A 23,087-nucleotide genomic window follows, 5' to 3' on the forward strand; every position below is an offset into this window, starting at 1 on the left:
TGAAAGCATTCCTTTAACCTTCTATGTAGCAAAAAGCTACAGATGTTTGAACTTAGCAACAATATTTCTCTGCTGACAAATTTCTTTAGCCAACAGACATTTACAACAGAGCTAGCAGCCACGTTAAGCACTCTCCTAAGTGTAAGAAATAGAACAATGGAGATTTAAAAGCCTCACCAAGAAATCAGAGAGCTGCATGGTATTTACACCAATAGGAGAGTGTGCCTAGTACTCGAAACATACAGAAAGAACTCAGCCAACCTGAGGAGGTCACAAGGAGCTTCAAAGAGGGCTGGAGCTCTGTGCTGAGTCCTATCTAAAATAACACAGAAGGGGCGCCTGGGTGGCCCAGTCGATTAAGTGTCTAACTCAGTTTCAGCTCAGGTCATGATCTCACAGTTCGTGAGATTGAGCCCCGTGTCAGGCTCTACGTTAACAGTGCAGAGCCTGCTTGGGATTCTCTCTCTCCCCACCTCTCTGCCCTTCCCCAACTTGTGCACTGTCTCTCTCTCTCTCTCTCTCTCTCTCTTTCTTTCTCTCTCTCTCTCTCTCTCTCAAAATAAATAAACATTAAAAGGTAAATAAATGAAATAGCATAGAAAATGCAAAATATATAGAAAGAATAAAAATACAGGGAGAGAGTGACAAAATTTTATCATATCAATGTAAGTGGCTTAACAGTACCTTATCATTGGCTACTCAAAATGTTTCTGTTTCCTTTCACAAGTGACTGTGATGGGGATTCACAAACCAAAACCCTGATGTACCTCTCATATTAGGTTTTTAAGATTAAGTTCCTAGAAGTGGAATTTCTGGGTCAACAGGAAAGTACCTCTGTAAAGCCCCTGGCACCTGGAGAAGCAGTTAGGTAAGTGCCCAAAAGGCAGGCTAGCTGGGGGAGGTGGGGGGCTGGCCTCCACAGTGAGCTGGAGAGATGAGGAGGGAGAATGGGATGGAATCAGACATCTCAGGTTCCTTTCAGCTCTGTCCTTCCTGCCCCCCTTTCCTCCCACCCCACCCCCCCACCGCCCCGGGGAGTCCAGTCAGCACTTTTGCCCAAGCTAGCTTGAGTATGCTTCTGTTCACGGCAACTTAGAAGCCTGGACTAAAAGTACAATAGGTAGAAAACATAGTAGGGCTAGGCTGCAAGGTGAAAGGAACACCTGCCCTAATATTTAAGGGAGCAGGAAGGTGGGTAGGGTCAAGGAAGAGTCTCCTACAGAGGGAGACAGGAGCCAACCACAGAAGCAGAGGAAGACGGAAGTGAGAGTTCTAGAAGCCAAGAGAGGAGATGTAAGAAAGATTCTTTAATAGCATCAAGTGCTGCTGGAAAACATCCATTGGGTTTTCCTACCAGGAAGCTACGGGAAAAGTCTTGGGGGGGAAGCCAATTCAGTAGGATGGTGGAGGCCGAGCCAGATTACGGGGTGGTATGTGAGGAGTCTGGGACAGAAGCAGAGGAAACCCTCTCCCACAACTAGAATCAAAACTGCCTTTGAAGTTTTGAGAGACACCTGTGTCTCAGATGCATGGGCTTTGCAGGTTCAAATGGTAGAGACCTTGGTTGAGTGTTGGAGGTAGGGGCTTGGGTCTCCGTTTAAGCAATGAAGCTCTGAGAGCTGGAGCAGAGGTCACAGACCAGGATTCATGACAGGCCACAGGATGGGCCAGAACACAGAGAACATATGGCCAGTCCTGGATTTGCATGCAGTTGAGCAAGCTGCTCGGGGATTCTGCCGCATAGCCATTTCTGGCACAAGAGGGTAGCAAATGATGTGGCCCCCTTGCCAGGCACGCAGACACGGGGCAGGTGGACACAGCATCTGCCTCGAGGGGATTTGCAAAGGCGCAGGACCCTGGACCACAGAGGCAAGGGCAATTTAGCTTCAGTCTCATTCTTGGTTGGAGAGACAAACTGTCACACTGAAGTGTCTGCACCACTGGAGCAGAGCAACGCCCTCCACGAACTCCCTCTTCCTCGCAACCCTTTCCCTGGTTTCGAAACTGCAGGAATCAAGCAGGGACAAGGTCGTGGTGAGAATCTCCCCCAAGCATCCCCAGAAGCATACCGTAGACATCTGTGGCCCGTTCTGCCCCAGCAGGAGGCGAGGGGCTCCAAGAGGTCCAAGCTCTGGTTTCAGATCACAGCCTCTACCACGTGGCACAAAGGGGGCTCTCCACAGGCAGCCGTAGCTGCAGAATCATCAAACATCTGGCCAGTCTGGAAGGCTCAGCTACACCGCCACGCACACAGGCCCCCTGGGCTGCGGACCCTGGCCGGCATGCCTCAGCTGCCTGTGTGGGAGTCCCCACGGGCCTAGGATCAATCGTGCCTGCTCTCTGTTATGTTCTTGGAGCTACAGGAACCTTAAAAAGTGTCACCTTGCAGGAGAAGAAAAGCTCAAAAAGAACACCTGAGTTTCCCTGGATCGGGCAGCCACCGGTACCCCAAGGTTCCAATTTTTTCCTCTGTTCCAAGCATTCCTTTTGCTGCATAAAGACAATCGCCCTGTTTTATCTACTCAAAACACTGAAACCATCTCCCGATGATTTTCTCTGCAAAGGTAAAACCCTGAGCCATTTCAGCCAGGGTCACAAAACACCTCCATCCAACACCACCTTTCCTCCTGGATGAGCCAGAGCAAAGCTGTGCCCTGCCGAACTGAGAGCAGCAACAATGTTTCAGCCAGCCATCCTTGGGCTGGAATGCCCGCCCCGCGTTGCTGTATCTTCTGACTTTCCCTTAACTTTTATGTAAACACTTCTCTAATTATAAACGTTGGCGCAAAGGTTTTAAAAAACTCAGACCGGGCCAAACAATGCTTGTCTGGAGGCTGAATCCAAGCGCTCAGATCCACATTCAACAAAACATCTGCACTTAACCAAATCTGGGATTAGCTTTTAAAACGCCACACATTACCTGCACGCTCAAAATAATTCTCAAAACCTTGTTATGTTCCTCAAATCCGTTTGCAGTTTTGTCTTTTGCCGCTGGCCTTCCAAAGGCACCGATGTCATTTTTAGACGCCACTGCAAGCCACCATGCAGAAAATGTCTCCCTACCATCCCCAACCCAGGCCTCCCCGAAGCAGATGGCAGGGCCGGCAGGCTGGAGTGACACTCACGCGGCGGGGAGGCCGAGACGGGGTGCACAGTGTACTTGTGCCAGCTCCCGCCCTCCCGGAAAACCAAGCCACCGCAGGGCAGGCCAGGCAGAGAGGCCCCAGTGAAAGGCAGGCGGCACCTGTTGCCAGGCAACCCTGAGGCCGGCCGGGGTTTGGGGGGGGTGCTGTGAAGCCCAGTGACCCCAGCATTCCTCAGCACAGTGAAGGGACCACCTCTCGCCAGACCGCTGACTCTAGAAAGTCAATGTCAGTCCTCCACTCTCCCAGGGAAAATGCAGATGCCAAGATCTCAGGTCTAGGCAGCAAACTGTATGCTTCTGCTATTTTTTTTTTTTTTAATCCAGTTTGTAGTATCATCTTGCTTGGCGAGAAATACCTGAGCAACAGCCCTGAGGGATTTTAACTCACTCCAGCATCTCACCAAGAGGCCTGACGATACTGGTTTTGTGCTGTGGGCGCATGGCCAGCTGAGCCGAACCCCGGGAGGATGGAGGTCCCCCCGCACTCTCTGCAGCAGCCCTTCCATCCAGGAACAAAAGGGCAAAGGCCTGGGCTCAGGCGCCAGGGAGTTTCATCTGTACCCCTGACCTCGCCAATGCTGTGGCTGGGTTAAAAAAGCAAAATGCAAGGCCGCTGCTGCCGAAATCACAGGGAAAGAACACTGGAAACAGCTGCTCTGAGGCATTTTACATAGTGAGGATTCCAATTATGCTTTTCTGAAGGGACCTCATTCTCTGTGTTGACAAGTAAGCCCACGTCGGGCTCCGGCTTTTGTGTAGAGTTAGGTCGAGAGTGACCCTGATTTCCATAGCTACATGTGAATTATAAAGTACTATTAATCATACAAAGCGTTTTAGACACACTGATTATGCTGCAAGGCATGGTGGGACCAAATGCTGCAACCTTTCCCAACATACCAAGTTTTGTTTTTTGTGCCATGTTGTCTAAATATGGTCCTCAGACCACTGGTACTGGGGAAACACCCTGGGCCCCAATAAAGTACAAATGTTTTGCTCACTTCCTAAATGCAATAATCGGATTCTCGGTGGGGAGCCCAGAACCAGGGTTACTAACAACCCCCCAGGAGATCTTTATGGATCTGATGATAAACAGGGCTCCCGCTGTTACAGCTGCCAGTGACCTACCTTAGGGATGCCCTGGATGTCTCTATACTTCTCCCCATCGTAGGGCCCAGGGCCCGGGTCATGGGGCAGCTCCGAGGAACATGGGGTAAATCAGTTGTTTACTACTTTGCTCTGTGTGGATTAAAGTTGCTTTCATCTCTTTGCTAACAAACAGGCATTCCCTGAATGAAAGGCTGAGGGAGAGAGCTGGGGATTATTTTGCTAGGAGAGGGTCATTAAATAAAAAGACAGCTACAAAGCCTGCCTAAGAAAAGGCAGGGAATGCAAAGAATCGCTGTTGGAGATCACACGATCTGAGAAAGAAAATGTTTGAAACCTAATGGCCTACCTGGGTGACACCTTCTAGTTTGCAAATAATGATCACAATTATGATTATATTTTTCCTAAGAGAGCAAGTGCCTCCATCCACTGCTTTTAACTGGCTATTGAAAGAGGTGGGTTTAGATCCAAGTGCCTGCCCCCTCACTGGGCAAGATCTCCTTCCATCACATCTGTTAGTTAACTAAAGGTGATGGGAGGCCCCCAAGGCACACACATGTCCCTAGATCTGTTTGGCAAGGTGATTTATCATCAGTAAATGTCATGCCTTCACAAAATGTCACCTTTCACAATTTCCTGATCACCTTTTGACATTAATCAGTTTTTCACTGACCAAAGGCTCTAAGAACTCACAAAGTACATTCTTTCATTGCTTTTGGCCATAATCCTCATCTACTTTGTGATAATAATTTCTGTGAACCTTCCTTACTCCAAGTAAGGCAAGGTGTCTCAACCTCGGAATTCTTGACATTTGGGGCCAGATAATTCCTTGCTGTGGGAGCTGACCGGTGCATTGCTACAATGTTTAGCAGCCTCCCTGGCCTCTTCCCAACAGATGCCAGTAACATCAAAATGCTAGTTGTGGCAACCAAAAATGTATCCAGACATTGGCAAAGAGGCCCTGGAGGGGCAAAATCACCTCCTGCTGAGAATCACCACTCCAAGATTCAAACCTGAGCGCATCAGAATCACCCAGAGGTCTTATGAAAACCCCGATTGCTGGGCACCACCCCTAGTGTTTCCGACCCTGTAAGTGAGGGTAAAGCCCAACAGTGTGCATTTGTATCAGGCTCCCAGGGAATGCTGATGCTGATGCTGCTGGTCTGGGACCAGCCAGGGCTGTATGCTGGGATCACCTGGAGAGCTTTAACCAAGTCCCAGCTCAATCAGAATCTCTAGAGATGGGGTTCAGGCATCAGTGCTTTTAAAGGTTCCCAGGGGGCTCTGATGTAGGCTGAAAATCACTTGCTTAAGGTTTTCAGACTGTTTCCAGAATCCCCAACTCCGTATGAAACCTGAGATAAACTCTGTCACAGTAGGTGCACATTTCATTTTTTTTTTTTTAACGTTTATTTATTTTTGAGACAGAGAGAGACAGAGCATGAACAGGGGAGGGGCAGAGAGAGAGGGAGACACAGAATCTGAAACAGGCTCCAGGCTCTGAGCTGTCAGCACAGAGCCCGACGCGGGGCTCGAACCCACGGACCGTGAGATCATGACCTGAGCCGAAGTCGGACGCTTAACCGACCAAGCCACCCAGGCGCCCCTGCACATTTCATTTTTTACATTGCAGTAGGAATTCTGGAGCCAAAACAAAATGAACAAGCCCAAATTATACAGACTGGGCCTTTCACCTCTGCTCTTTCAAAACCCACGGGCTGATACCACCGGGCATTCCCACTCCACTCTTTAGTAAATTTAGGATAAGAAAACAACTTGACATCACAGCACAACTAAGACTTCAGGCTCCTTTTGTTAGCTAAAGTGCAATAAGAAGTTACTCAAGTAAGAGGGAGGAAAGGTATCAGCCGCAGGGAGGAGGGGAAGAGACCAAAGCAGGGAAGGAATGAGGTTTGTTTCGCAGAACTAACAGGTCCAGCCAAGGAGATGCCCAGCTAGGTGTTTCCACGTGAGAGCCCCTTTCTAGATGTGTCTCTCCTGACACATCTAATGTGAGCCAATCTGAGCCAGACTGGAGCTGAGGACCTGCACAGAAGCCCCAGTGGCTGACCTGAAGTCACCTTTAGCTCTTTATACTAACATCTCCTCCTATGGGGGGAGTTTTCTGCCATGTTTTGAACATACAATCTATGCTCTAGCAGGTTGACACGGTAGGCCTGCACAATTGAACCAAAAGCGTCTATACAAACTCCCCTTCCCCGCCCCCTAAGGCACTGAATAAAAGCTTCCCATACTAACCCCACAGGGAGACAGTGCTTTAAGAGCTAGCTCCCTGTCTCCTTACTTGCCACAAGTAATAAAAAGTCCTTTGCCTTCAGTATTTCCTTGGGTTGTGTTCAATTTGGTGTACCCCAAGTGGTGACCCCCCCCAAGTTTGGTTACACTTTCCTCCCATTCTACTCCTTTCCTATTATCTAAAAGCGAGGTGCATCTTATAATAAAGAAATATGCCAGGTCTACCTTCAAAAAATGCCCAGGTCTCTTTCTTTTTCTCAAAGGATGAATCTTCAGACGCTTTGAGGGAAATCACTGTAAGGCAAAAAAGAAATGGGATAGCATGAAGTGCAGTACGTTATGGCCCCAGCTCACACGGTAACCCAGAATGATGCCATACGGTATGTAGGGCACTCACCTTTATGAAGTAATTTTTCCATTTGCAAAACCACATTTGATTATCACAACTCACACATTAAAAAGAGGTGCAATGACTCAACAACAATGGAGGCACCAGTGGGGGGGAATCAGATTGCCCTTGTCTAAAAGCCAATAAATGGCAAAGCTGGGACTGGGTATGGCAGAAGTCCACTTGCCCCACATACTAGCAAAATAAAGAGTTTCCCGGTAGGAATTCCAAGAACCAAAATCATTTTAGTGGACACCTTTCTGGTTTTTTTTTTTTTAATTTTTTAAATGCTTATTTTTGAGAGAGAGAGAGAGAGACAGAGAGAGAGAGAGAATGAGTGGGGAAAGGGCAGAGAGAGAAGCAGACACAGAATCCGAAGCAGGCATCAGGCTCTGAGGTGTCAGCACAGAGCCTAATGTGGGACTCGAACCCACAAACACTGAGATCATGACCTGAGCTGAAGCTGGATGCTTAGCTGATGGAGCCACCCAGGAACCCCTAGCGGACATCTTTCTAAAGTATAGTGCACTTGTTGGGATGAGCATGGGGTGTTGTATGCAAGCCAATTTGACAATAAATTATATTTTAAAAAATTATTAAAAAAAAAAATAAAGTATAGTGCACTTGCCTGGGTACCACTAGATAGAGGAGCCTGAAGTCATCTGATGACTCAGGGTCTGTGCTCTGAGCACCATTCCATGCGAGACAGTCACGCACACACTTTGTCTCCACTTTTCAGGGATTCTGTTTCCTCTGTAGAGTTGTGGAATGGTGTTCAGTGACTGACTGACATCTCATTTACTGAATGCCTACCATGTGCCAAGCATCTTGCTGCCCTTGTGGCTACATGTTATCATATTTAACTTAATTCCCCCCAGAGGGCCTGGAAGAAAAATATCATTTCAAAATGGTTTTCTACAGTTTTAGTCAGTGGGTGATCACTGAACTTACCGCGCCTGCTTTCAGCAATCAGGGAAACAGAATTGAGCGACACAGCGTAAATCCGTGAGCATTACACTGAAGAGGTGGGAGCTATGGAAAGGTTCCATGCATAACAGTAATATAATTATAGGATAAAATTATAAAAATTAACCTGGCAAAAAAGCCCAAAACATCAAGGAATGAGATTATTGTCTGATAGAACTTTCTGGAGCGATGGAGATGTTTTATGCCCATTCTGTACATGTAGTAGCCACTGGCCACCTGTGGATACTGAGAGTGTGACATGTGGCTAGTCCACATGAGCCTGAGGAATTAAGTTTTTAATTTAAATTTAAATTTGAGTTTAAAAAAGTGTTTTTAAGTTTATTTATTTTGAGAGAAAGAACGAGAGCGTGCACCGAGCAGGGGAGGGGCAGAGGGTGAGGGAGAAAGGGAATCCCAAGCAGGTTCCAAAAAGCACTGTCAGCACAGAGCCCGACTTGGAGCTCCATTCTCACGAACGGTGAGATCATGACCTGAGCGAGATGAAGATTGGATGCTTAGCCAACTGAGCCACCCAGGTACCCTTTAAATTTAAATTTAAACAGCCACCTGTGGTCAGTGGCTATCACACATCTGGGACCCGAATAGAAAGATAAAGGAGGTTGGACTGGAGATTGAATTAGTATGAGAGGCAAGGCTTATGGCAGAGACCCTCTGAAACTTTACCTCTATTTACTACCCCCCCTCAAAAAAAACCTTTTGTATTATGTTGTCATGAATTACAACCTGAATTTTTCATCTTTTTACTTCCCTAGGCCTTGTACTGGGTATTTCCTATTGACCCATTTTGAAAATCACCGACCCCCTTCATCGGTGTCTAACCTGCTATTAAGCCCATATATTAATTCTTTTTTTTTTTTTTTTTGAGACAGAGAGAGAGAGAAAGAGAGCACACTTGTGAGCAAGTGCAAAATGGGGAAGGGGTGGAGGGAGAAGGAGAAAGAGAATCTTAAGCAGACTCCATGCCCAGCACCGAGCTCTATCTCACGACCATGAGATCATGACCTGAGCCAAAGTCAAGGGTCAAATACTTAACCAACTGAGCCACTCAGACACCCCTATTAATTATTTTTTACATTTAATTAATTTAATTCATGTTTATACATCCCAGCTCTCAGATGAATTTCTCCAGCTTGTCACCTAATTTCTCAACCATATCAATCATATTATGTCAATGCACATACCTGATAACTTTTATATCTGCATCACCCATAGACTTGTTTCCATTATCTGTTTTTGCTTTTGATGCTGTCTGCTTGCTTCCTAAGCATCCTGATGGATACTTTCTACATAGCTTCTCTTAACTAGTGCTGCTTAAGTATGGTTGAATTCCTTCAAGAGTTAAGTGTCTCCAACAATTGGGGTCACTAACTTCTCTACGCTCTATTTATCTAGGTAGTCCTTCAGAGAACAATTAGGATAGCTGAAAGATACATGTGCACATATAATTATGTAATCCAAATGTATTGATTAAATATAAACATGTAATTAGGATAGCTGAAATGCAAATTATTTTTCAGCTTTCTAATTTTTCTCAGAAGGCAGGCTTTAGTCTGCTATAAGCTGGGTCTGTCACAACTCAAGAACTCTCCCTTTAGAACCTAAACTCCTTAAAACCAGAAACTGGATCTTCTACCTCTATATCCCCATCATTGGCAGACTGCCTGGCAGCTGGTAAGTGCCTAGCAAATAGATGGAAAATCCATTTCTTTCTGACTGCCTCGCAAAGTAAGCAGTCTGGCCCTCCAGCAATGAACTCTTAGTGTATACCTGGTCTTGCCCACGGTATTAGAGAAGTCCCATGATTTGTCCATCATCATTCCTGCTTAATTTCCCCACTCACAGCTGACTTCCAGAGCAATCAGTCAGATTCTTCCCCCAAGAATTTAAGCTAAGAAATATAAGATATATGGTTGTTGAGAGCGTTGGGGCTGAAAGAGCCTGTGGACTTTTGGGTAGCGGCCATGTTGGAAACACAGGCAACTGGAATGGAGCAGAGGGCAAAACCCACAAGAGGAAACTGGAGGTCAGAGGGCTCATAGGGCTGAGGACATGGTCTTGCTGGGGCACTAGGTCCCAAGAGGGCTTACGGAATATGGTTGCTATCCTTGCATTTTATGAGCTCCATAGCCCTAAACTATCCCTACCTTCCTTCTGAATTAGCTTGAATGGGCTTTCATAGCTTCAACTAATTGAGCCCAGGCTAGAATAAGCATAAAGAGACCCAACGGAGACAACACAGAAAGGAAAAACAGATTATCTCCAAGCAGCTGAGTTTTTAGGGAGACCGAAGATGCCCCTCATCATCCAGAGCCTTACCACTCCAAATATGATCAACAGACCAGCAGTACAGTGTCACCTGGGGGCTTGGAAGAAGTGCAGAATCACAGGGTCCGCAATCCAGACCTACTGGATCAGAATCTGCTTTTAAACCAGATACCCTGGGTCAGTCATATGCACTGTTTGAGATGCACTGACACACCCCAGGTTGAAAAAAATTAGTTGCCATTTTCTGGTTGTGTAACCTTGGGCGAGTTGCTTGGTTGCCCAGTGCCTTGGTTTCACAAATAGGGATGGTAAGTGCCCACTCTTAAGGGAGGCGTGAGAGTTTAATGGGTTAATATATGTGAAGTGTGCCTGAGACCTAGTGAGCCATATTTATCCACAATGATTTTTGCTCCATAAGAAAAGGGATTTTGTCTATTTTATTATTTTATTCACTGTTCCAATTCCTGCACCTAAGTCCAGCATGGTCCTTTGCTGTCAGCCCTTTGTTTCAGCGTGTGCATCTTCAATCATCCAAATGGTCCACAAGAACGGGTTCCTTGTCCTTGTTGTTAAATGTCTACAGCTCAAAAGGGCTGCCACTAGCAAAGGCTGGTGTCTTCAGATCAGTTGATTCACTTTTCATTTTTTTCTTTTCAGAAATTGTAGTCATAACTTGATGTGGTCACTAACAATCGCTTTGCCTTATTTGGGATAAAAGATAACAAGGTCTCCCTAACCAATTTACAGAGACATGCGTTGAAAGAGCCAACAAACAGATGCTGAGCTATCAGGGCTCTAAGCAAGGAATTAATAGATGTTCCTCACTTTCCCCCAGTGCAACTGTTTTATGGGAAGATGCGGCAACTTTGTTTGCATATGATGATCAGCAACTCTGATCATAACTTTATCTGTTCCTACGAGAAAGAAAACTCTTGGGGTGCCCGGATGGCTCAGTCTTGATTTCGGCTCAGGTCAGGATCTTACGGTTGGGCTCTGCATTGGGCATGGGATTCTCTGCGTGGGATTCTCCCTCCCTCTCCCTCTGCACTCCCACCTCAAAAATAATTGAATAAAGAAATAAATACAAGAACTAAACTTACACATTAAAAAAGAAGAAGAAAAGTTTTCACATGGCCTCTTCTGGAGCTTCAGAAATCTTCCCGGGCTTTTGCCATTAACTGTCTGGTTTCAGCCGCTAATCCCATGCTATCTCAAAGTGAATTTGATACATTGTCAAGCCATGTGGCTGAGTCCGCACGCTGTAAGGAAACACACTGTGGGACAAGGCCAGGCCGACAGAAGGGCTTTGTAATGGACCAGCAGTGGATCGGCTGACTATTGGCGCCCCTCCTTCACGACACAGCTGCACCTGCGGGTCAGAAATTTATAGGGGCCGCCCTGGACACACTGAGTGGAAGAGGCCACTGCGGGGTAGATACGGAGGAGGATAAAATGCTTCAAGGAAACATTTTGCTGGACCAAGGAAAGAGTGGCAAATTTTCCAACCCCAGATTGCTCGTGTTGATCGAAGACTTTCAGAAATAAAATGCAAATTTCTTGATCACAGAGCATTCGTAACGGTTTCCGAGGAACTTAGCCATCAGAAGGCTAATCTTTCAAACAAGATTCAGTGAATCTATCACTATCAACTGCATTTGCTTTACCTGGTGACCCAGCTGGACTCTCAGATAATTGGGGAGAAGGCAACAAGGAGCCTTTCATACCCAGAATGCTGGTTCTTCCTAAGCATCAGCTCAGCAGAGCTGAAAGTACTTACCTTCTGAGACTACCTATGATTGGGGGAGTTCCCAGCCTAATCCCTCAAAGGTTAGGAATTCACATGCACTCAGTCAGCCTTTTAACCAATGGGCTGTCTTGTAGGGTCATGATGGGGTGGGGGTGGGGGGCGCTTATGCTCTGTGCTGGGATTCCAAGGTTGGGATAGCACGTCTGTCACTTTCCTAAAGGAACCCTGTTCCTGCAGTAACCCTGCCTGACCCTCCCTCCACTCCCACATCCACTCACCTCCTACTCTCTAGGCAAGGGGGTTTGACAGGAGCCCCCGATCCTGGGGAGCTTGTGACACACTGCCCCTCTCTGGGTGAGAGGAATGTGGTCAAAGTCCCACTCAAGGTAGCCTCTGTCTTGCCACATGCTCTGAGACTGGGCTCTTAGCAAACAGCTAATGAAGGGGTGGGCAGCGTGCATCCCCTTGGGAAGTTCTCATTACCCCAGCTGCTGGGAGTGCAGCGAACCCTGCTTCCTGGGGAGCCCGCCTGTGGCCACTCATGTGCATTCTCCTCTTTCATCCTACCTGCACGGACCACCTCCACCCATGAGGTGTGGGTCCCAGGGCCCCCATGCTGGGCCGGGGACACGGCGCCGAGGAAGGTAGCGCAATGGACCAAAAAAAGCGAAAGGAAGTCCAATTAGGCCTCAGCACCAAACCGCTTTTCTCGGTACAGCTTTATCTGGAATAAAGTGGGCATTTCAATTTCTGTCCGACTCCCAGGCCCGTTTACAGTCGGTTTGGGCTCCCAGTGGAGAAAAGGAGTAAAGAGGGCTCGAAGCCAAGTCATCAACTGACCTACTGACGGCTTTGTAATTTCCTTGGGACCCTGGTGCCCAGTGGGAAGAGCCTGTTTGACTTTCTGGTGAGAGGCTGGCCCAGATGACAGAGCCGCAGGCTGTCTGGGGGCCTCTGCCCAAGACAGCAGAATCAGATGAAATCTAAAAAGGGGCAAGTTGTGAGACTCACTGGATCTCGGCCCCTCTGGGAAGAACTGGCTGAAAGTGGCTACAGGATCAAACGGTCTAGAAGAATGTAGCGCAGAGGCACCAAGACAAACTGATCCTATCGGCTTTGTGTCTGGAAAAAGCAGGCTGGGAAGAAAGAATCTCAGTCAAGCCCCCTGTGATGGGACCCGTGGGGAAACCATCACTCAAAGAGGTGTGAAAACTGAGAGCCTTGATTCCTAACTTGGACAGAATGTCCTGCCAACTCCCCTGGGAAAGGCATGTTTCACAGGTTGTAGCAGACTGTGTCCCCTGAGTTTATGCCAAGACCCTGTGACAATGGCCTTCAGGCTGAGGCGCCTCCCACCTCCCTCTCTGGTCTCCCGTTCGCCGATAATACTGGCATCCTTATCTGGACCTGCATTAAGGCCTGACCCCATTATCTGTAGAACAGGTGGCTGACAATTTTTAGGGGCCTTGGAAAGGCTCCCTTTCTTCCCAAACTCTTTCTCATCTGCTCACTTGTGTCCCCAGCTCCTCTAACAAAGGATCCTACAATGAAAGGAGCTTAAATTGCAATCGTGGGTTACATCCAAAGGAAGGTGCACAGCACATTTCTGATACAGAAAGCCCTCCAGAATGCAGGTACTGATGGAGAGGAGCGTAGAGAGGGTCCTGGCACAGCCAGAGGACTGAGGAGGCTTCAGGGAGCATACAGCAAGGACACGGAAAGACCAGCCTGAGCTCAAGAGACACACTGTCGCCTTTCTACTTTCACTGCAGGACAGGCTGGGCCTTCTCCCAGTATTCTCCTCCCAGGTTACACCGATTTTAATCACAGAGGGTGTTACCTTCACTGAGTGCCCAAAGACCAAGATTTCTAAGACTTTTAGTGGGCAGTAGAATTAACTGGGGCTCTTGCTAAAATGAACATTCCCAGGCATCACCCCTGGGCTTCCGACTGGAGAAATCTAGGGAGGGCTTGGGAATGTGCACGATGAGGGAGTGCATCGTTCAGAAAATCCTGAGTCTGGAGGTCCCGGGACTCCACTTAGAGAAGCCTACCTGCCTCACCCACTCGTAGTAGAGAGGCGGGCACAGAGTTCAAGGAGATGTGGGAGAGGGGAGTCAACTGATGAGGAGACGGACCCTGGGCCTCAATCTCTCCTCTAGTCCAGGGCAGGGTCCAGAGCTTGAAAACTGAGACAATGCCTCTGTGTTTAATCCAGGGAAAACAAAATAACTGCAAAAACTAAGGAGTAAGCCCATCGCATGAGTGTTGTTTACAAAAACTCCAAAAGGCCCCTTTATTTTTTTAATTTTTTTTAAATATGAAATTTACTGTCAAATTGGTTTCTATACAACACCCCGTGCTCATCCCAACAGGTGCCCTCCTCATAGCAGGTCTCAGAGAAAAAGAACACAGTTTTCAAGAAAGTTACTTTCTAAAGGGCAGACCATCTATAATGATTGATGTAGGTCTCCCCACGTGGCTGACTCAAACTTGGAAAGTGGGGAGAATCTGAGTCAGAGAGACCTTCTTCCAATGATTATGCAGGGTTTCACGCCCTCCCTCCCTGCAGAATGTGTTCTCATTCATCTTGGTCATTATCTGCCACCCCTAGCTGACCGGAAGGTATATGGTGGCTGGGACTACATCTGTCTTCCTCACTTCCTAGAATCCTTCTTGGCTCGTTATACGTCACAGTCACTTTGAACGAACAAATGAACGCAATAAACATCACACCATGGTGGGTCAAGGCCTCCTCTAAAAGGAACTTGGTGCTGGGACCATGACATGGCCACATTCTGGAAGGCTGGGAAGAGAGGCCAGGGAGACACCTGCTCTACCCTGCCACCTCCCTTCATATGAAAGCAACAGGCCCCCAAGCCTGACTTCCCTGCAAAGTTCTGGCCTCGAAGTTATGTACTTTGAGCCTGCTGTGATTCATTCTATGGCCTCTGAGTTCTTAGTTTGGTATAGAATGAAGGCAGGAAGTCCCAAGACCTTAAGCAGAAGACGATTCTTCAGTCCACTGGAGTTGAGAGGGGCAGCCATTTAAAGTTTTGGTCCCTGGCATGTAGACCTCACTGATTTGCACTCAGGGAGGTGGGGGGCAGGGAGGGAGTGGGAATCCAGACAGCAGATGCCTCCCTGCCTCAGTTTGCTTAGGCAGCCTCCTGCACAGATCAACAGGAGGGAAAAGGAGACCAGAAGAGGTTGGTGATATGAAGTACTCAAAAGAGAAGATCCTTAAAGAAAATAAAGATGAGTCAACACTTTTGCTGTAAATTCGACAATGAATATACTCAGTTCACTACCCCTTCTTATTCAATGATGAGATGGTTTCCCAACGCAAACCCTGTTAAGATGTAGCTGTGTGGCCACTATTTATAACTGGATCAGCGTTCTCAGGGAAGGCCACTGTAACCCCAGGGAGACACAGAGACTCTCTCTGTCTCTGCTCTCCGGAGTTGGCCGATTGCTTCACTTCCCCCTTGTGTCTCTAAGAGTTAGGCCAAAGGCAGTCTCTCTTGGGGCTCAGACAAAGCCATATATGTGAATAAGACCTCTGAGTGACCTACAGGGAGCAGCTAATGAGAAACGGAAAAGCTCCGGTTTTGTCTTTTTCGAGCCACTCCTCTTTTGCATCCACTGTAGGACAAATTCCTAAAAACAAAGCAAACAAAGCAAAAGAACAAACAAACAAAAAAAATACTAAATAGACTTCCTATTAGAGCAGTTGGAAAAGAAGGTTGCCTTCTGAAATGGAATCAGCTACAGAAGACAAAGACCGTGTGTATATCCCCAAACAATGGTTAGGAAATACTGACGCTTAGGGCCTGGTAACTGCCCCCTCCAGTTACGACTCCGGGTCAGGTCTATATATTTTCTTACTACCACCTTCCACTCCCTGTTGCCATTAATTAAAATGGCAGTTTACCCAAGAGCTTGGGTCACTCATTCATTCTTTCTTAAAAAAAAAAAAAAAAATCAGCACCGAGCCCTTCTGTGTACCTGTGTACCTACAGTGTCAGGTGTGAGGGTGCATTTAAGAAGAACCTGGCAGGGTCCCTGGAGTCAAGGTCCCTGGCCAGGTCTACCGTGCCAAACTTGGCTCTTAACCACTGCCCACCTCCGGCCCTCACCAGCCACAAACGTGCATCCAATTTCATCAAGTTATCTGCAAATTCCTTTTCTCCCTTATCTAGCTTTGCTTAGCCTGTTTCGTCTCTTGACATGGATGGCCCATAGCGACCATAGCCCTCCTCGCCCTGTGGCCCAGTGGAATCCCGCATCCTCTAGGTGACCTTCTCATTTCCTCCAAGAATGTATCCTGAGCTCTCTCCCTTACTCCCAAGCCAGCGTCACCCTCGTGTATGGCCCACTGACATTCCCTTTTTATTAGCTCTGTCCATAATATCGATCAGATCTGTGCACATGTCGACCTGTTTCCTTCTCTGGATTGTGAGGCTGGGGCCCTGAGAGGGTGGGGATCACTCCACCCATCCCTCTCTTTAAGGAAAGCACAGCGATAATAGGCTCATAAGCAGGGGCTTGATAGAGGTTCGTTTAAGTCTTCACTCTCTTCAACTCTTCCAAGACCATGGCAGTTGGGAGTGAGGGCAGGCACGCTGAAGAAGTGTTTCAAGTGTAGTTTAAATTACACTCCCGTTGTCAATTTGTTCCCTTTGAGTATCTGGACCTGTTGACACTTTCAACATCATGATGTGTGCTTGCTTAATTAAGCAGTAGCACTAAATGTTTAGTAAATCTCATTCCTAATTATCTGTTCTCTGTCTCTGGAGAAAAAGGAATTATTTAATTTCTTCCACTGAAACTTGAAATATTGATTCCCTGTGGTTGTACTTTCAGATCCAATTATTAAATTCCCTCTAACATTTTGGGGTTAAATAGTCAGATAAGAAATTATAATTTCATCTTTGCCCCCACATACTTTTAGGGTAACAGAGTTTTCCATTTGCTTTGTTCACTCCCCACATTTAAAGCTTATTTACATCATCTTAAGTCAAATAGCAATTTGGCTTATTAAAATATGTTATTTGGGGGTCAGACTGAAATACTGATTAAATTGCAGGAGACAGCCTTTGCAAATTGCTTCTATTATTAGCATTTTCACTGTTAATGAAGACGCCTGCATCTGAAAGTATGCAGATTCATTTTGGCTCAGAAGACCAGTCTTCTGAGTCTGTGGGTGGCAGAGCTGGGCTGAAAAGCCATCGAGGATAACTTTTTATGAGGTCTGAGGAATCAAAGCTGCTGTCCCTTAAGAGAAGAAGCCTAAAATGAATGGCCACCTCACTGTCGCAAGCCTTGGAGATTCATGCCCACCGGTGTGAAGGGCCTTTGCAGGCTGATCCCGCAAACCGGCCCGTCTCAAAGCTCGGTCACCGTGAAGGACATACGGCACCCAGGTCTGCACTAGGGACTGCCCTTGACAGGAAGCCCCACAGACAGACCTTGGGCTTCATCTTGGAAATTCTCCTGTAGGCATCTGAAGAAAATCAGGCTTAGGAGCTAGTCCAGCCTCTCATCCCTGCTCAGGGCCGTTCTCATGTCAAGAACTCTATCGTGTCTACACGTCCTGGGAGGGACCATACCAAATCAGCATGCAGGGAGGGCAAGTCGGGGGGCCACGGCGACATCAAGCTGGATGGAAAAGGCACAATGGCAGGGAGACCCTCAAAGTTTGGGAAGCAGAGGCAGCCTCGGGAAGCAGGGAGGTCAAAAGATTACTAAATAGAGCAGGGATGAAACACAAGTGCTTAGATGCAGGGACACAGGATAGAGGGGGTAAAGGGCATGTGGAGGGGCTATAGGGACCCTAACATCCCAGTAATGGGAAGACAGTGGACTTCGTTTATGAACTGTATGCCTGATGCACACAGCGAGTGACCAGTCGACACTGAGCATGGAGAACAAACACAGGGTCGGGTACTTCTGTGCATCGACAGGGACAGAATAAAGTGAACTTCTTCAGAAAGTATCATTATTTGAAAAAAAAAAAAAAAACAACATCACAACTAGCCACACATTACTCTGCATTGATTTTTGTCCCCTAAAATATCAAATCTTCACCTCATTTCAAAAGTGATTTTGGAATTTCCACTAAAAAGAATAGCTTGTCTCAGTCTCTAGGGATGTATTATGCTCTCTGTTTTTAGGACAGAAATATTCATATTAAACTGATGGACCCGACTCCTTAAAAAGCAAAATTATCAGTTATTTCTTTTGACCTAAGGGCATTGAGAATCGAGAATGCTGGAAAATCTCTGCACTGGTGTATCTAGTCAGAAAACTCTGAACACCCCAATAAATCACGCCCTTCGAGAAACACCTCACTGGGCCTCTTCATCTCCCTCCTGGAAAGTACCCCCAAACCTCTGATCATACTCCTTTATTTCCATCCTGATTGCCTTGTTCTGTCGACTGCACCCTTCCTACATCTCCACATGACTCCTGGGTACAGGGCCCTCGGGACTCCACCCCCTGCTGTCCCTGGGGTCGGGCAGGACCTAACGCTGCTATTGACCTCGTCGTATCCCACCCACTCATGAAGAATGAGAGAGAAGATACTACCTAGAGATGACTGTCATTGGAGCGGAAGATACAAGGCTCGCTGGGCCCCTGGGGATCAGGGTGAATGCACTGGTCCCCACCTAGGACCCTGTGCTCCTCTGGATTTCCCACAGACTGACCTTCTGGCCTCCTGACAAAGAGCTACTGTGCCTTCATCCTGTGATGCTGCCCTTCTACTAAGAACATTTTGCCTTTCCCAGGTGGCCAACGGGCTGGCCTGGAGGAGCCTGGACCAACAACACCAAGCCAAGCTACCTCCTTCCGCTTGCCCCAAATGTTGGTGTTTTCTGGAGCTCTACCCCCACCCCTGCCTTTTGGGATGCTCATCTACCCCCACAGTTACAGTTTCCTGACTCGGATGCCACTTGCCCGATCAGATAGGAGCTTTGGCTCCAGATGCCTGTGTCCCTAGCGGGCATCAGTGCAGGGTGGCCTCCAGACATCTGGCTCTCCATCCTGAACGTCCCCCGTGGACTAGCTGCGGGCACCACCCTGCTCATACTACTGAGTTAGACCTCTGGGGGCCAGCCACAAGCGCTCTCTTGCCCATACCCAGTCGATTACTAGAGACTTCTCTTCTGACCTCTTCATGACCCTCCATTCCTACTGCCGAATGTAGTAGGAACCCATGCCCTGAGCAGCCAACACAGGGTTCTGTCAGAAGATTTAAATGCTTCGTGGGTTTTCCAAGGCCTAAAGCAGAGGACACCCCCTCCCCCGCCCCCAAAACCGCCTGATGATAAAATCACCTAGGCTTCCTGTTAAATCTTCAAATTCCAACCCAGGCCTAGTAGACTGGAATCCCCTGGGCAGGTGCTTGGGAATCTTCATGTTAATAATGGCCCCGGTGATTCTAATCATTAGGCAAGGTTGAGAAGAATAGCCTACAAAATCAAGTGCAAATTCTCTAATATTCAGTACAAACCCCTCCATCATCAGCACTGCCTGCCTCCCCTAGTTATTCCAAGGTTATCACCCCTACTCCGTCTCAGACTCCAGCTGTCCTGACCCACTGTTACAGGGTGCCCACACACTGAGATGCCACTTCCTCCCACTTCCTGCCCCGTGGAAATGGCGCTGCCTTCTCCCTCATCCTTAGAGGCTCTCCTATGTGTTGAAATTGTGCACACCTTGATCCTTGCACATAACACTGTTACATATCTGCCCCCCTTACAGACAGATCCACCCATGTTTCCCCAAGTTTCCAGCACAGCAAGATCCTGGCACAGAGCAGGTGCTCAGTAAAATGCCCACCGAGTGAAGGGATAAATGAGTTCACCCAACACCACTGAGCACCGTAGTCAATGTGTTATTTTCCGAAGCAATTTGTTCGCTAAGCCCAGCAAAGCTTCCTCAGCTAAACTGATCACATCTCTGGAGGCTGCCACTCATTTCCTTATCAGCTTTGCCTCTCTCCTCTAGTTTGAGTCGATCTTTCTGGAAATGAGGTTCCCAAAATGGACTGCCGTAGTCCCCATTAGTCTCACCAGGGCAGTACACACGACACAGCCGCCTTCCTCCCCAGGGACACCAGGCCAATTTGTACGTGGATGGAAATAACACCGGCTGTTCGTGCTGCCATATCACATTGCAGACACACACCTGATTCACTGCCACCATCACCAAGGTCCCTTCACGACAGCCTCTTAGCCTCCCGTTGACTCTCCAACTGCGTCTGTGATACGTCTTCCCCAAATGTGTTGCTCTGCCATTTTCCAAGTTGAATCTTATTCTGTTATTCCCTGCCTGTATTTCTTACCTCTCTGGATTCATTTTTATTACATTTCTACTCCTCGCTGACGTTAGAAAACATTTCCCAATTTTGTGTTTTCTGTAAAATTCATTGGGGTGATGTGTGCTCCTTTTTCAATGTCATTGATTAAACAGTTAAATGAAATCAAACCTAACACTGACCCTCCTGGTTTCCACTGGAAACTTCTCCAGAGGGTTCAAGGACATGTGTCACTTAGGACTTTTTGATCCGTTTTCTTTGCAGGAAGGGCTTCTTGCTCAGTAAGATGCTCATATAGCCCAAGCAACTGAGTAATCTGCACAACATTCTCTACCTTTCTTTCTCCCTCTGTGTCATAAAAATAACATCGATCATCTGGTATGACAATTTCTCTAAGATAAGCTGAGCGCGATTCACAGGGCGTCATCTACAGGGTCACATGTTTTCAATTTTCATTATAGTTTTCAATTTCATATAGTGCCGTGCTTCAATTTTCATTATTTGTCATATCGTGTTGTACCACACAGCACCAACAGCCCCGTAGTCAGGAGCCCCCTTCCACAATCTCACATGTATGCGATTTGCAGATAACCCTTAATTTATTACGTCCCCTGTCTTCAAAATCCCCATTTTCCATCATGTTTTAATAATATGCATAGTTAAAACATAAAATAGCAAGTTATGCTTTGCCTCAAATTAATACAACTTACATTTCTTAGCCAGCTTACAGAGAAGTCTCCAGGAAAAAAAATAAAGCCATGAAAAATTCATATGTTAATGCAGATTTTTTTCCAATAACTTGCTACTTGCTTTTTTCGCCACATTTACCTGCTCAAGGACTTACCCCAAATTTGGGGAAACAAAATATAGCGAACAAAGTAAAGCCAATAACACTGCAGATATTGGGGTGAGTTGGTTATTTGGTTTGGGCTTGGGATTTTTTTTTTAATTTTGTATGACATTTATAAAGCATTTTATGGGCACATAGATAATGAGCTGGACTTTATAAGGAGCCACCATCCCAGGGATGCAGCACGGATGTGTTGGCTTACACACAGTTCCCTGAACCCCCTGTAACTCCATTCCTTCTTCTCCCCTTCAAAAGATCAAATCAAAGCATAAGGGATATGGACTGACAGATGATAATACTTGATTCCACTATCATAGATGTAAACAATTTAAAGATGCTAGACTTTGGGGCGCCTGGGTGGCTCAGTCAGTGAAGCGTCTGACTTCGGCTCAGGTCATGATCTCACGGTTCGTGAGTTCAAACCCCGCTTTGGGCTCTGTGCTGACAGCTCAGGGCCTGGAGCCTGCTTCAGATTCTGTGCCTCCCTCTCTATCTGCCCTCTTCCCCTCGCACTCTGTCTGTCTGTCTCTTTCTCTCTCTCTCACTCCCTCAAGAATAAATAAATGTATATTTTTTAATTTTAAAAAGATGCTAGACTTTAATCGGCGTTCATAAAAAGTCAGTTGTGGCACTACAGTAAAATCCATGAGCTACATTTATTCAACAGCTTGGCAAGTGAGTTTCCCAGTAATAACCTCTTCAACCCGAAGACCTGCTGATCACATTTCTGTCCCTCTCCTCTTCAGAGAGAACATCTGACCTTTCTTAAGTGGTGACCATTCACAGGTAAGAAACAACTCCAGCTAAGGAAAAGTGAGATGTCCTGGAGTGTAGGAAAGGTACCCGATGTTAGAGGCGTGCCCAGTGCCTTTGAGACAAGGATTCTGAGGCCCCTGCCACAGGTTGGGATAAAGTTGTCCTAGGCCCTAATCTCCTTACAACTTCAGTGTTTCAAAATGAAAGCTCTTTGAGTATCTGCCTGCCTGCCCGTTGGTAGTTTTCCTTTCTGAGCCACCTGTTTTACAGAACACGAACTTGCAGAAAACCTTACCCCCCTCTGATCACCCATTTCTCTAGCCAACCTTGCAGGCCCTACACTGAATCAGGAAGCCAGAAGCCACGAACTTGAAACAAGCTATGAGTTGCAACTCCTGCAAAGACCAGACCAGACTAGTCAGAGCCACAGTGGACCACAGCCCTGACCTTTCACCTTTTCCTATCTTTATAATGCTAAAAATCACACCCAGGGATGGAGGCGGGACAGGCAAATAACACTTACTATGTGCGAAGGAGCATGTTCTGTTAACTGTGCCTGCGTATTTCCCCACCTTTACATGTTTAGACATCGCTCCTTTCCTGCCTCAGCCCCTCCAAACACTTTCCGCAGCCACTGTTCAGGGAGCAGCCCGGTATCCTTCTCACTAAGGCTGTCTCCCTCATGCCCGGACATGAGCTTGCAGTAATGCTATCCATGCCATCCTTGGCCTCGTGTCTGTTTCTACCTGGGAGTCAGAGAACCCTGAAGTCAGTAACACCTTGATTTAAAAAAAAAAAAAAAGTAGGAAAGTAGGTTTTAAAACTTTAGGCTATCTCTGACAAGTTTCTAGATGGTTTTATTATTATTATTATCATCATCATCATTTTTAACACTTTATTTTTTGGGGGGGCAGTTTTAGGTTCAGAGCAAAATTGAGGGGAGGGTACAGAGATTTTCCAGACCCCCCCAGCCCTTACACATGCATAGCCTCCCCCACTGTCAACGCACCCCCACCCACCAGAGGGGTACATTTGTTACAATACATGAGCCTACAATTAAACATCAAAACCACCCAGTCTATTGTTTACCTTAGGATTCACTCTTGGTACGGTACATTCTATGGGTTTGGATAAATTAATAATGACACGTATCCTCCATTATAGTACCATACAGAATGTTTTCATTGCTATAAAAATCCTCTGTGCTATACTTATTCATCCCTCCCTCCCAACCCCTGGCAACCATTAATCTTTTCACTATCTCCA

The 23,087-nt window shown here is 46.9% G+C and overlaps 1 protein-coding gene across 1 annotated transcript in view; it reads right to left on the bottom strand.

The window, feature by feature from the left end:
- VSTM4 (V-set and transmembrane domain containing 4) overlaps positions 1 to 23,087 on the bottom strand; it is a 98,495-nt gene that overhangs the window by 59,243 nt on the left and 16,165 nt on the right. The window contains exon 3 of the mRNA XM_047072627.1: positions 6,731 to 6,799. Within this exon, the coding sequence (XP_046928583.1) occupies positions 6,731 to 6,799 (69 nt within the window). The remainder of the gene's footprint in view (positions 1 to 6,730; positions 6,800 to 23,087) is intronic.

This window comes from Lynx rufus, unplaced genomic scaffold, assembly GCF_022079265.1.
Source record: "Lynx rufus isolate CCGP_SWC_20201006 ecotype Redwood Valley unplaced genomic scaffold, mLynRuf1.p SCAF_11, whole genome shotgun sequence".
Classification (NCBI taxonomy): Eukaryota; Metazoa; Chordata; class Mammalia; order Carnivora; family Felidae; genus Lynx; species Lynx rufus.